Source organism: Quercus suber, unplaced genomic scaffold (genome assembly GCF_002906115.3).
Source record: "Quercus suber isolate HL8 unplaced genomic scaffold, Cork oak 2.0 scaffold_724, whole genome shotgun sequence".
Classification (NCBI taxonomy): Eukaryota; Viridiplantae; Streptophyta; class Magnoliopsida; order Fagales; family Fagaceae; genus Quercus; species Quercus suber.
In genome coordinates, this window is record NW_027070164.1 from 207265 (window position 1) to 219749 (window position 12485).

Consider the following 12485-nt stretch of genomic DNA (forward strand, 5'->3'; position numbering starts at 1 on the left):
GAGTAATTGATCTCCTATTAATTTCTTTTCTTCTTCCTCTATAGTCTAACATCAATATTTTTATGCGATCTTGGAACATCAAAATTGGTTTGTTTTAATTCTAACTATAAAAAGATGAAGTACAAAAATTTTGGAAGATAAATTTCAACTTTTCAAGCTTTGGACTTAATTTTTGCAAGTTGAGCATTTCATCAAAGATTAATACATAACTCAAGAGAGAGTGTTGAAAACACTTTCCACAAATTGGAGACACAATTAAAGGATTGATTTCTTGGACTAAATCAAGAGATTTGAGCAAACAATTATGTTGATACAAAATTCAAAATCAAAATATACAAGTAATAACTTGATCTATTTCAAATTTCATAAATCTCATTATAAGCATAAGTTCCCTTGTAATGTATTCTCAATCAAGGTGAATTAAAAAGGTAACTCTTAAGTTTTTGGTGTTGTGGACATAGATCTTAATTAGTAGCCGAACCATGTTAATGTCTGTTTTCTTTCTTATTTTCTCTTTATGTTACATAATATTTCAAATTCTTACATCACACACTTTAAATCAAGATAAAGATATAACAAACTTTATAAGGATGAATTCTTAGACCTTCTTTAGGTTGAAACGAGTTGCAAAGAAGTGATCTCTCACCCAAAGTGGAGACCATGAAAGCATGGCAAACAAACCTGTCATGTGCCCAAATATAATTTGCTTTGGTTGTCTAGGACTCAAAACTTTCTTCACTACATGTCTTGCAAATATTGTAGCATCCGTTGCCTTACCACCTTATGAAGCCCTAGCTCGCTCCGCAATGGCCTCCTTGAATTCCTTATAAAGTTTCCAATCATAGTTTCCCACACTGTCCGTGTTAGCACGACCAAGGTTTGATCTCACGGCTCCGGGTACTACTAGCACAACTTTTACACCAAATTGCCTTAATTCAACCCGCAAAGTGTTTGACATTGCATGCACTGCAGCCTTGCTAGCACAATAGGACCCTGCGCATGGAGTTGGCACTCTCCCCACAACGCTCCCAACATTTACAATGCTCCCGCCTTGCCTTGAAGCCATGTAAGGCACTACTTGTTGCACCAGTCTTAGTTGCCCCAATGTGTTAATTTCATAAGCCTTCCTAATTGTCTCAAGTGGAAGCTCAGCTAAAGGGCCTGTACTTCCAATTCCAGCATCATTGATTACAATGTCAATGCGGCCACACTTGGATATAATATTGTTGACTGCTGTTGCTACACTCTCATCAGAAGCAACATCGAGCTCAAGTGTTTCAATATTGTCTGATGAGAGGTCTAACATGTCATGCATACGTTGGGAGATGTCGGAGGCAAAGACATAGTAATTTTGCTCGGCAAATGCCTTGCAATACTCATAACCAATGCCACCTTTAGCACAGCCAGTGAACCTTATTGTCACCCATTTGTTTTTCTTGTATAGGTTCAAAAAGGAATTATGATATATCCGCCAAGGTATTTCTTGTTTACGGATTTCGGTCCAGCCTGTTGAATATGCTCCAAAGAATATACTTTATCCATCAAGATTAGCCGACTATAGCTGTGACTCGTAGGGGTGTGCATGGGTCGGGTTGAGGAGATTTTTTGACCCAACCCACCATAGTGGGTCAAAAAAAATTCAACCCAACCCAACTCATTACATAAGTCCAACTCAACCCAACCCAACCCACATGGATCGGGTTGGGTCGGGTTGAACCCATGGATTTGACAAATTATTATTATTATTATTATTAAATATATTATTATTAGTATATATTATATATTTTTTAAAATATATAATAATATTATTAGTATATATTATATATATATATAATATATTATATATAAGCACTTATAGTATATAATATTATTATTGACCCAACCCAACCCACCAAGCCTTAAAAACCGATACAACCCAGCGAGTCGGGTTAGGTCGGATCGAGTTTGGTGGGTCGGTGGGTTTTCTGCACACCCCTAGTGACTCGTATGTTATGGTCATTAGTGTCGCAAACGATTTCAGCTTTGGAATTTACAATATTTGATGCATCTCTATAGCTTCGTTTCCCTTTGCATAAGAGTATGGGCCTATGGCCAATGGGAGCCATTTTGGGTGGTTTAGATTTAGTAAGAGAGACGAGATCCAATTAATGCAATCCAAGCTCTTCAAAAGCCAGTTGGAAATTGTTTTCAACCAAATCTTGTTCAAGAATATCAGATTTATCATTTATATCTTCTTTTTTTGGGAAGGAGGGCGGGCAGATGGAGTCAAATTTGTCAGTTTTGGTTTACGAAGAAATACTAGAGTTCACATTACATAAATCTTAATGCGGTCTATTAGAGATTGTTAGCTCTGTGAACAGTTCTATTGTATTCAATTAATAAAACAATATAAAACCTTGCTTCATCTAGACCAATATATAAGTGGAGTACAAGTATGTGCTAGTGCTACACTATTTGCGTAGCACAAGTAATACTAGTTCAAGAAAATAAAGCTCAATGGGCCTAAAGCCCCTTGAACTTGTACAACAATACCCTTTCTTAAACTCAAGGAGCATGAAAGTCTAACTTGAATTTGAAAGCATGTCGAGGGATGTGACTCGATAAAGATGTTTACAAGTCGATCTTGAGATGGAAAATAGATTAATTGGAGAGAACCCTAAAATAAGTGATGTCGAATAAAATGATGGTCAATATTGATGTGCTTGGTCCATATGTGGAGGACATCAATCTAAATGACATTCTAGTTGTCGCAATAGGTAGGAGTGGCAAAGAAGGTAGGCACACCTAAATCCTTTAGTAATCAATATAATCAAAAGATTTAGATGTGGCCTCAGTCGGGCATGATATTCAACCATGGTACTAGAATGGGCCACAAAAGTCTGGTTCTTACTTTGCTAGGAGATCAAAAAAAGCCAAGGAGGAAGTAGTAGCCAATGATGGACTGTCAATCGGTGGGTAACCTGAGTAGAGAAGTGTAGGTCAAGGAAAATAGTGTCCTTAAGATATTGAAGTATGCGCAAGACTACAACATAATGAGTCAATGAGTCAATTGTGGAGTAGAATCTGTTGATCATGCTATCTTAAGATGCAACATAGCTAGTAATGTTTGGAGGATGTGGGATGATTGTCCTATTAGTCTAATGGGAAGCAACATGGATATTCCAGATTTGGCTATTAAGATCCTGCACCAAGGAACCCAAAGGGACCTAGAGAAATTTTTTAGGGTGGCTTGGAGGATGTGGTACAATAGAAACCAGGTGCTTTATGAGGCAAATGGAACCTCGGAAGCTCACATCTGGGGGGGTGCTATTTGTATGATTAAAGACTTCAAAGAAGCAAATGGTCTGAAAATTAAACACATTATGGATAAGAAGGATCATTGGGAACCTCCTCCTGTGGGCTTCTACACCATTAATGTGGATGGTGCTATCCCTTTGGCCAATGGACATTCAGGGATTGGAGTTATAGTTCGAGATAGTGACAGCAGATTTGTAGTAGCCATGTCTTTGCCCCTCCAAGGAAGATATTCTGTCGAGGAAACTGAGGCAACTGTAGTGGAGCAGAGATGTGTGTAGGAAAAAAAGCTTAGCCTAGAGAGAGTGTGACTCTCTCTTGACTGTCCAAGCTGTTGAAGCTAATGATGTTAGGGGAGATGTTGGCCATATTGTAAAGGGCATTGTGCAAAGTTTATGCAATTTTCAGGAGTAAAAAATCAGACACATTAATAGGACTAGCAACAAAATAGCCCATGAACTAGCTCGACATGCTAGAAGAATCAGAGAAATTATTATGTGGAGAGTGGAGATTCCAGAATTTTTGTTTGAGATAGCTAGATCTGAGGGAGCTAGTTAGGCGGAGTAGTGTTTTCGGTCTAAGCTTTTGCTGGTTCCTTGTACTTGTGTTTGTTGTTTTTGTGGTTTTTCCAGTGGCCTTTGTATCTGTTTTCTTGCAGTTGAATGATATTTCAGTTTCTTCTCCAAAAAAAAAAGAAAAAAAAAAGAAAAAGAAAAAAAAAAGAGTCAATTGTGGAGCAAATATGAACTAACTTATTTGATGAATGGTTTAGGAGATGCATGCATGCACAAGTGACTAAGAAATATACTAGGTTGACAACCAATTGCCAGTAATGATTGTAATCATGTAATTGTTCTCCAAAGAAAGGAGTCAAATATTAAATTTGATTAGAGTATCAACAATCTTAGCACAAATGATGCTTAGATGAGTTCCAACTTGTAATTATATTACATAGTCTACTTAGAATGAGTCTTGATAGTAACGATGAAGTCAAGATTTAATTTTAAAGTGGCTATGACCTTGTTTGGTTGTTGAGTGGGTGTTAACTCATTACTCATCACTTATCACCCTATCACTCATTTCTCATAACTCAAAAATTTCCAAAACACTCCCACCCTTGTTTGGCAACCAAACCCACTTTTGTTTTTTGCCTAAAAACTCACAAAAACTCACTTTTTTGTGGGACCCAGGGGTTGACCACTGTGCAATGCACACAGTTAGGTTACCTGCGTATGGAACCCTATTTCTATTTGCTTTGCACTCTCCTCCTCAAGTCCCAACCACAAAACTTCGGGCACCTCTTCCCTTTCACACCGCTGCTCTCAACTCCTAAACTCACTGACCACTATTGTTCAGAACTCCTCCATCCTCTTTTCTCTGCGCCGCCACCATGGGACCCATGTCCGCCAGCTTCCCCCCTCGTCGTCCTTGACAGCGAACCTAGAATCTTGCGATCACCTCTCAAACGAAGCTACAATGCTGTCCTTCGCCACACCTCCGCCCCTGAAACCGAGCCCAAACATCCACCATCCCTCCTCTGCTCTGCAAGGGTGATTGGCAGTGGGTAAGGGCACCACTGTATGTCAATTTTCCCCCATTTCATCTGTAATTTTTTGAAATAAATGTTATAATTTTCCCAAAATCTACCATGGTGTTGAATATATTATTACGGATTTGACCTTTGCAAGAGAGTATGAAATGTTCTTTGAGAGGTGATCTGATGAGAGTGATGAGAGAGTGAAGAGGGTTGGGAGTGATGAGAGAGGCATGTGATCGTTGGAGAGCATGTGAGAATGGTCAATCTGATGGGACAAGACTCTGCCATGAGCCCCACGGGTTTGTGAGTATTTTCGAGCTTGCCACTGAAACTTAGTTTTGGTGTTTTGAAAACAACATTTTCGCTTAACTCAGTTTCCGGATTATGAACTCAAAAAACTAAGAATTGAGTTAAAAAACTAAGAATTGAGTTAAAGAATTGAGTGAAGGAAATTGAGCCAAATAGAGTTGTGATGCGTAGGGCCCATCATTTTTGAGATATGAGTTAAGAAAAATGAGATATGAGTGATGGAAAATGGGGTATCCAAACACCACCTATGTGTGTGTGCACACGTGCACGTGTATCTTTGTTTATAACAAGCGAGGGAAGGAGGGGATTTTTTGTTTTTTTCCTGAGAGGAAGGAGGGGAGTCAAACCAGGGACGAAACTAGGATTTAAACCTAGGGGGGGCGAAAGCATGAACCAAAAAAATTTTTAGTGACATGGTTTGTTTAAAAAAAAAAAAAAAAAATCATGGTAGACAAAACAATTGCACTTTATTACCATAAATATTTAAGTCAAGAAGGAAATAATATGAACCAAAAAAGTTGAAAGTTACAATATGATATTCAAACCTTTTCGGAGAAGAATAACAAAAGAAGAGGACTTCGTATCTCCAAATTTTGGATAATTAGAATTAATATGTTGATTTTATCACATTGATCAACTCACCAATATGATAAACTCATACTTTTGGATGCAACTAAAAATCACTTTAATAAAGTTTTCAAAAATTTGTTTGAGGATTTTAAAAAATTGGGATGTTAATAGTAAGAGTTGACAATGCTACATCATCAATATTGGTTTCTAAAAGAATTTTACATTTTATCTTTTGAAAAAAATTTAAATATTGTAATTGACTTTCCCATAATTTATAAATCAATTAAAAAGTTATATAAATTATTGTCACCCCTGCAAGGGAATTTTTTTTTCTATGAGATTTTTTTGGTTATGAGTTATTGAATTATGATATTGATGATTTGTGGATTTTTTGTTGTGTTGTATTTGGACTATGGAGGGGCCATGGGTTCAAAGAAAGGGTTAATTGATTAGTTTCTTTTGGGATATTTGGATCAATCCAAAAATTTGAGGGGGGCTAATTATAAACTCTAAAATATGAGCATGCAAATAAAATAGCTAAAAATGTTTCTCAAAAAAAAAGAAAAAGAAAAAAAGAAGAAGCTAATTTGAGAGAAGGGGGTTTTTTCTTTTTTTTTTTTTTTTTAAACCTAGCTTCTCTTCAAAGAGAAAACTAGGCATTGCCATTAAGCCATAATACCCACGTACGTATATAAACTTTTTATTTTTATTTTTTGGCTGAGATACGTATATAAACTTATAAATATTAGAAACAATATCATATCCATATATACATGTTATAAACAAAATCATTGAAATGGCCAACGGGTCAACAGAAAAAGTAAACATCAATATCAACCCAACTGAGAGCGATCGACCACATAGCCTCATTTGTGCCATACTGTATGCATGGGGACTAAAATGGTCTACGAGGTCTACTCTGCCCTTTTTGAGAGAGAGAGCACCTTTCTCACCTTTAAAGTGCCTCCTCCATGGATCCAATGCCATTTTTCTGCAACTCAGTCCCATTAACTTGACTTTACCTATTCTACCTTACATCTCTCTCTCTCTCTCTCTCAAATGTGACATGTCACGTTCAAAATTATACACTCTCTGTCTCTCTCTCTTTTTTTTTTTTGAATGGCACTCTGTCTCTCTCTCTAGCCCCACTATGGTCAATGCATCATCCAGTAATTTCATTTTCCTTTTTTCCTTTTGAAGAAAAATGCATATAGGATTATTTATTTGTTCGCATGGTTACGAGGTCATTGAGGTTGGAAAAGGCTCGTAGCCTGGGACTACCCCTATAGATGATACACATATTAGACTTGCAGCCTTAATCAAAGAGACCCACTAGATTTGCTTTCACGGACAGTGAAAACCGAAAGATATAGGAGGAAAGCAGGCAATAGCCAAACCCATTTTTCCATTAACTTAGTGAAGTCATCAGAGCCCAATCACCAAAATATCCACATTCTGCAGGGTCTATAAGATTATAAACAGAGAAAGTTTTCTCCAAAGTTTTGAATATAACCAACATGAGGGAGCTGGTGGGGTTTCTCTAGTTTCTTTCGAAGAAGAATCCAATTAAACCTTGATTTCAAGTTCAACTGGTGTCTTTCGTTTCAGCTACAAGGTCCCGGAAAAATGGATTAATTTACTTTCCGCTTTTGCTCTGTCTTCATCATTCACAGCACACACGGAATTAATATGTTTATTTGTGGCCTTTAATTGGGGCTTTAAATAAATAAATAAAAAGGTTAACCTGGGGTTGAAGAGATTTTTTTAAAAATTTTGTATGAGAAATGAAAAAAGTAATTATCTCTTTTTTTACCCTTTTTAATATTTTAGTATTAACTATTAAATATTTTAAAAAATAATATTTTAACAAATAATGTTAAGATATCAATATTCCTTTAATCAACTCTGTTTTTGGTTAGGAGGATATATTGAATTGAAAATGACAGCCACCCAATTGGCTTAACTTAATGACATGGTAGCTGCTATCGTTTTCATTAAAAAAAAAAAAAAAAAAGAATAAGAAGACAACGTAGCCAACTTGACATTTCCCATTATTTCACCTAAAATCGGGATGATATTAGCAGGGGTTTAAAATGACATGACATCATTTTATTGATTATAAAAGAAATGTAAAGATTAAAATAATCTTATAATATGTATTCTTAAATCCTAAAATAATAATAATAATAAAAAAAATGAATAAGTTGAAAACTATACTCTAAAGTTTAGGGATATTTGGATTTTACATCCTGAAATTTTAGAATTTGAATTTTACCTTATGAAATTCTATTTCATTTGTATCAATAGTCTATTCATCCATATTTTTTTGTAAAGTGCTATATAAACTTGTCACGCATGTTTAGTGTATTCAATAAAATGACATTTCCCATTATTTCATGGGGTAAAATCATCCCAAAGAAATATGGATGGAGAGACTATTGATACAAATGAAATAGAATTTCATAGGGTAAAATCCAAACACCCCTAAACTTTAGGGGTGTAGTTTTCAACTTATTCATTTAATTTGTTTTTTAGGATTTAAGGATACACATATAAGATTATTTTAATCTTTATACTTCTTTTATAATACTAGTGGTCAAGATTATTTCTTGCCATCATTCTACTAACAATCCTTCCTAATATACGATTGATTAAATTTTGCTATATTATTTATATTTAAACAAATTTTGTCTATTTTTAAGACCTTTGTAGCATAATAGCCACTTCTTTAGTTTTTCTAATGAAAATATCTAGAGTTCAAATTCTATACTTCCAACTATTAAATTATCAAAAACAAAAAATATACATATTAACTATTACCATGTCAATATTTATTTTAAATTATTGATAATGTGAAAAAAATGAAATCTACTTATTTCAATGGATAATATTTTAGAAGGTGGAGTTAACCTAAAAACTCTATAAAAGAAAAGTTTAATACAATGGAATTTTGTGAGATGACACACATTTTAATGAAATAAAAGATATATAATAATTTTCCGAAAATGCTTTTAACTGGACTATATGTACGTTTAGAATTATCTTACACTCGCATTTATCAGTTGATCTTCATTATTTTTTTGTGAAAATATATTAGATTTATTTTGTTTGATTAAAATATGTACACTATTTACAAGCTTTCATGTATTGTATTCAGACAAACGAAGCAAAATTAACATGATTACTTACCATAAACATTCTTTTGCCTCATGCGTATGAAGATTTATATATTGCTTCATCATCTTTGGGCTATTCCGAAGAATTCCTCCTTATAATTACAATGGGTGTGAAATAGAGAGACTAAAGTCATCCTGAATTAATCAGATGCTCTAAAAATTTCGAGCATAATAAATTTTTGGTCGACCCGAATCAAAATCTTAATGGAACTAATAGAGGATCTGGTCGTCATTGATGTGATGGGCTCGGTCTCAAGCTTAAATTATAAAGCTTGGGAGATGGGCTTGAACTAGAAGCCCATAGCCTAACGGCTTCTTACCAAAACTAGGCTTACAGAGTGAGGGCCGACTTAAACTAATGAACTGGTTTGCAGGAAATTTGATAGCAATCAGCCCTGTTTCTTTTAGGGGCAAAGCCATATTAGGTAACATACTAAGACTTGCTTAAAATCAGATTGGCGTACCTTATACACATAATGAAACGAAAAACAAAAAAGAAACACACTGATAACAAAAGAATGAAGAAATCAAAATCTGGATAAAAGCATGATAAAGTTAATGCAGAAAGAACCACAATAACAAGATAGAATATTATACAAGAACAAAGAAACAAAGCTCATATTCGCCTAAGTGTCCTCTCAAACAAGTACGTACCGAAGATTCTTCTCGAATGACTAAATTAATAGTTTCTAGGTCTTTGAAAGTAACACAGCCAAACCCTCTTCGATCTTTGTCTGTGAGAACCAAAGCATGCACCACTTCCCCCATATTTGCCGAAGTATCCTCTCAAATCAGCCTCACTCAACCTTCCACTCGTCGATTCCATGGAAAACCCACAATAGAAATCCTATCAAAATCTCAACTGGTAATGAAAGAAACCCCAAAATCAAATGAAGAACAATACTAAAAGAACAAAAAAACAAAGAGGCCTATACTACATATAAAAATAATAAACCAACGGAGAAAGAAAATAATAATGCACAACTAAGCAAGAACAATATTTTGAATCCTTTACAAAATATCTGGTAGACAGGGATGGACAATCACTAGTCCAAGATAGTAAACTAAAACTCAAACATTAAAAGAAAATTATATATAAAATGATATAGAATACAAAGATTGACATTAGGAGAACAGAGAATGCANTAGAACCCAAATGAGCGATCGGCACCAAATGGCTAGCACAAGGATAAATAAAGAGATTGATTGGAGAAGAAAAAGATAGAACGCAATATAGTCCTTTCTTGAAGTGAAGATTTTCTCTCAGGGAAAATGCGAGAGCTCAAAATGCGAGGGAAAAGGTTATTCTCGTAAATATATAGTTAGGGATTATATTACCAAAACACCCTTGAGGTTTGGCTTAAGCCTTAACGGCAAGCATTATCCCGCCCTTTTTTTTTTTTTAAACCAAATTTTAGTGAAAAAGCCAGCTCAATTTATATATATATATAAAAAAAAAAAATCTTTCCATACATATTTAATGGAGTTAATTAAGCAGTAAATTCTTTTGAAATCCTTTTGAATGTTATAAAATTACAAGATAAATTAAGTGCAAATTACAACTTATCCACTTATTACAACTTATCCATTTGTAATTTGGTTGAAATTTAAGTTGCTTATTTGTGATTTGAAATTTGACATTTTACCCACTTGAGATTAGCTCAGTTAAAGTTTTATAACCCACCATCGTTAAAAACATGGTTAAATATATAATTTTTCTTAATTTTTATGTCTCTCTTCTCCAAAAACACAAAAAACATAAAAACACAAGGTAAAATAAGATCAAAAGGATGTTGGTAAAGATAAAAGAAGAAGCTTACTTTGCCTAAACTAAAGTCATCATCCAACTCAACTGATTATGGACTCTCATTATTTAATTCACTCCATAAACAAACTTCCTCCAAGCAAATCAAAAGCTATTGAATCGTGATGGTCCATGTATCAAATGCTATATATGGGGAAGAAATCCTTATTAAGATGAGAATGATGGGTTTGGTTTTCTTATGAACTAGAAGTTGCTAGGTTTTTGCAAATTTGGATTGTAAATTGTGTGTTGATGGTGCTTTTTTTTTGGTCCTTTCTCGACAACCTTTTACTATTACCAGCCTCACTACCAGTGTCATATGACTCAATCGACCTGCTTAGATCATGTCCAACTTTAGCTGTGTTGAGAAATTGTGAATCATCAGATAGTATAATACTAGAAGACCCTGAAACACTAAAGTGTTCCATCTCTTTCTCCATTCAATCATACACAGCCTTGACAAAGCCATTGCTAAATACGTAAGACTCCCCAAAAATGAGTCCTTTATTAGACTTGAGAGCCAGTTGAACAGATGGACGGGAAAATAATTTTAAAAGCGTCCTGGGGTTCAAATGATGCAAGTGATACAAAAAGAGCATCAATCCAACTACCACGCTCAAGAGCATCCTCAGTAGCGGCATCCAACATCTCAATCATTGAGAGGTGAACAAACATAGAGACTAAAGGTATACATTCAGGATATCTGCAAGAATTGAACAAGCTGGGAAATTCCAAGTTTATGCAAATTTTCAAAGCCAATAAAAGAATTCTTCAAAAAGAAAGAATCCACACATTCCTTTTGAGCAATGGCAAAGACATTATGATGTAGGACAATCACACTATTTCAATAGAATAAATAAACAGTAATAGAATCAAGAATAAACCCTAGGAGTCAGCACCTAAGGGTTGCTTGGAGTCAACACCAAGCAAAACTGGAGTTGGCACCAGTGTAAAGGAAACACATGTTTTTTTATAATTCTCAAAACTATAATTCTCAAAACTATCTTATAATAATCAGAAAAAGTGCTTAAATAGCTAGCAATAAAATGCATAAAGAAACCCTAATTATTAAATTATCAGGCTTGCTTAATCTCAAGCCCAATTACTAATAGGCTCCATCCATAAGACCGTAGGTTGGGTTGTCTTCTTTTTGCTCTTCCTCCCATACATGCGTATAATTGGAGGCTTGTACCTTGTGTCCACGCCAACTCCCCCCGGGTGAGAAGAACTTGACCCCATTGAGTGGAAATCTGAAGAGCTTTGATAGTACTCAAGCAAGTCAGGATCCAGTCGATGTTGCTCATCTCGAGTATTCCATGTGCAATCAGAATCTGGTTGTCCTCGCCACCGAACTAGGAAACGGTGAACTCCTCCATCCTTGGTAGAAACAATCTGTTTATCTAAAATAGTATCAATTGATTCTTTATGTGCATAGGGCAGATTTAAGGGTAAAGGGGTAGGGTCAAGCAAAGGCTCATCAATAGGGGTATCAGGAATAACTATGGAGCTTTTATAAGCAACTAGATCCTCTATATTAAAGGAGGAGCTAATACCGTAATCATGAGGAAGGTCAATGACATATGCATTTGGGCCCATTCGTTTCAATACCTTAAATGGTCCGGCACTACGAGCTTGTAATTTCTTAATGGTCCCAGAGGGAAATCGTTCAGTCGAATCCGAATCATGACATAATCCCCTACCTAAAACTTTGCATGACGCCGATGAGTGTCAGCATGAATTTTATATTGAGAATTACTTACCTGAATTTTTTGTGAATCTCATTATGCAAATCATG

At 35.1% G+C, this 12485-nt stretch overlaps 1 protein-coding gene across 1 annotated transcript; it reads right to left on the reverse strand.

Moving 5' to 3' along the window:
* Nucleotides 1-598: 598 nt before the first annotated feature.
* LOC112003660 (short-chain dehydrogenase ptmH-like) lies at nucleotides 599-2105 on the reverse strand. The gene is given in 2 exon segments (XM_065766604.1): nucleotides 599-1506; nucleotides 1973-2105. Coding segments are annotated over 2 exon segments (1041 nt in total).
* Nucleotides 2106-12485: the final 10380 nt, after the last annotated feature.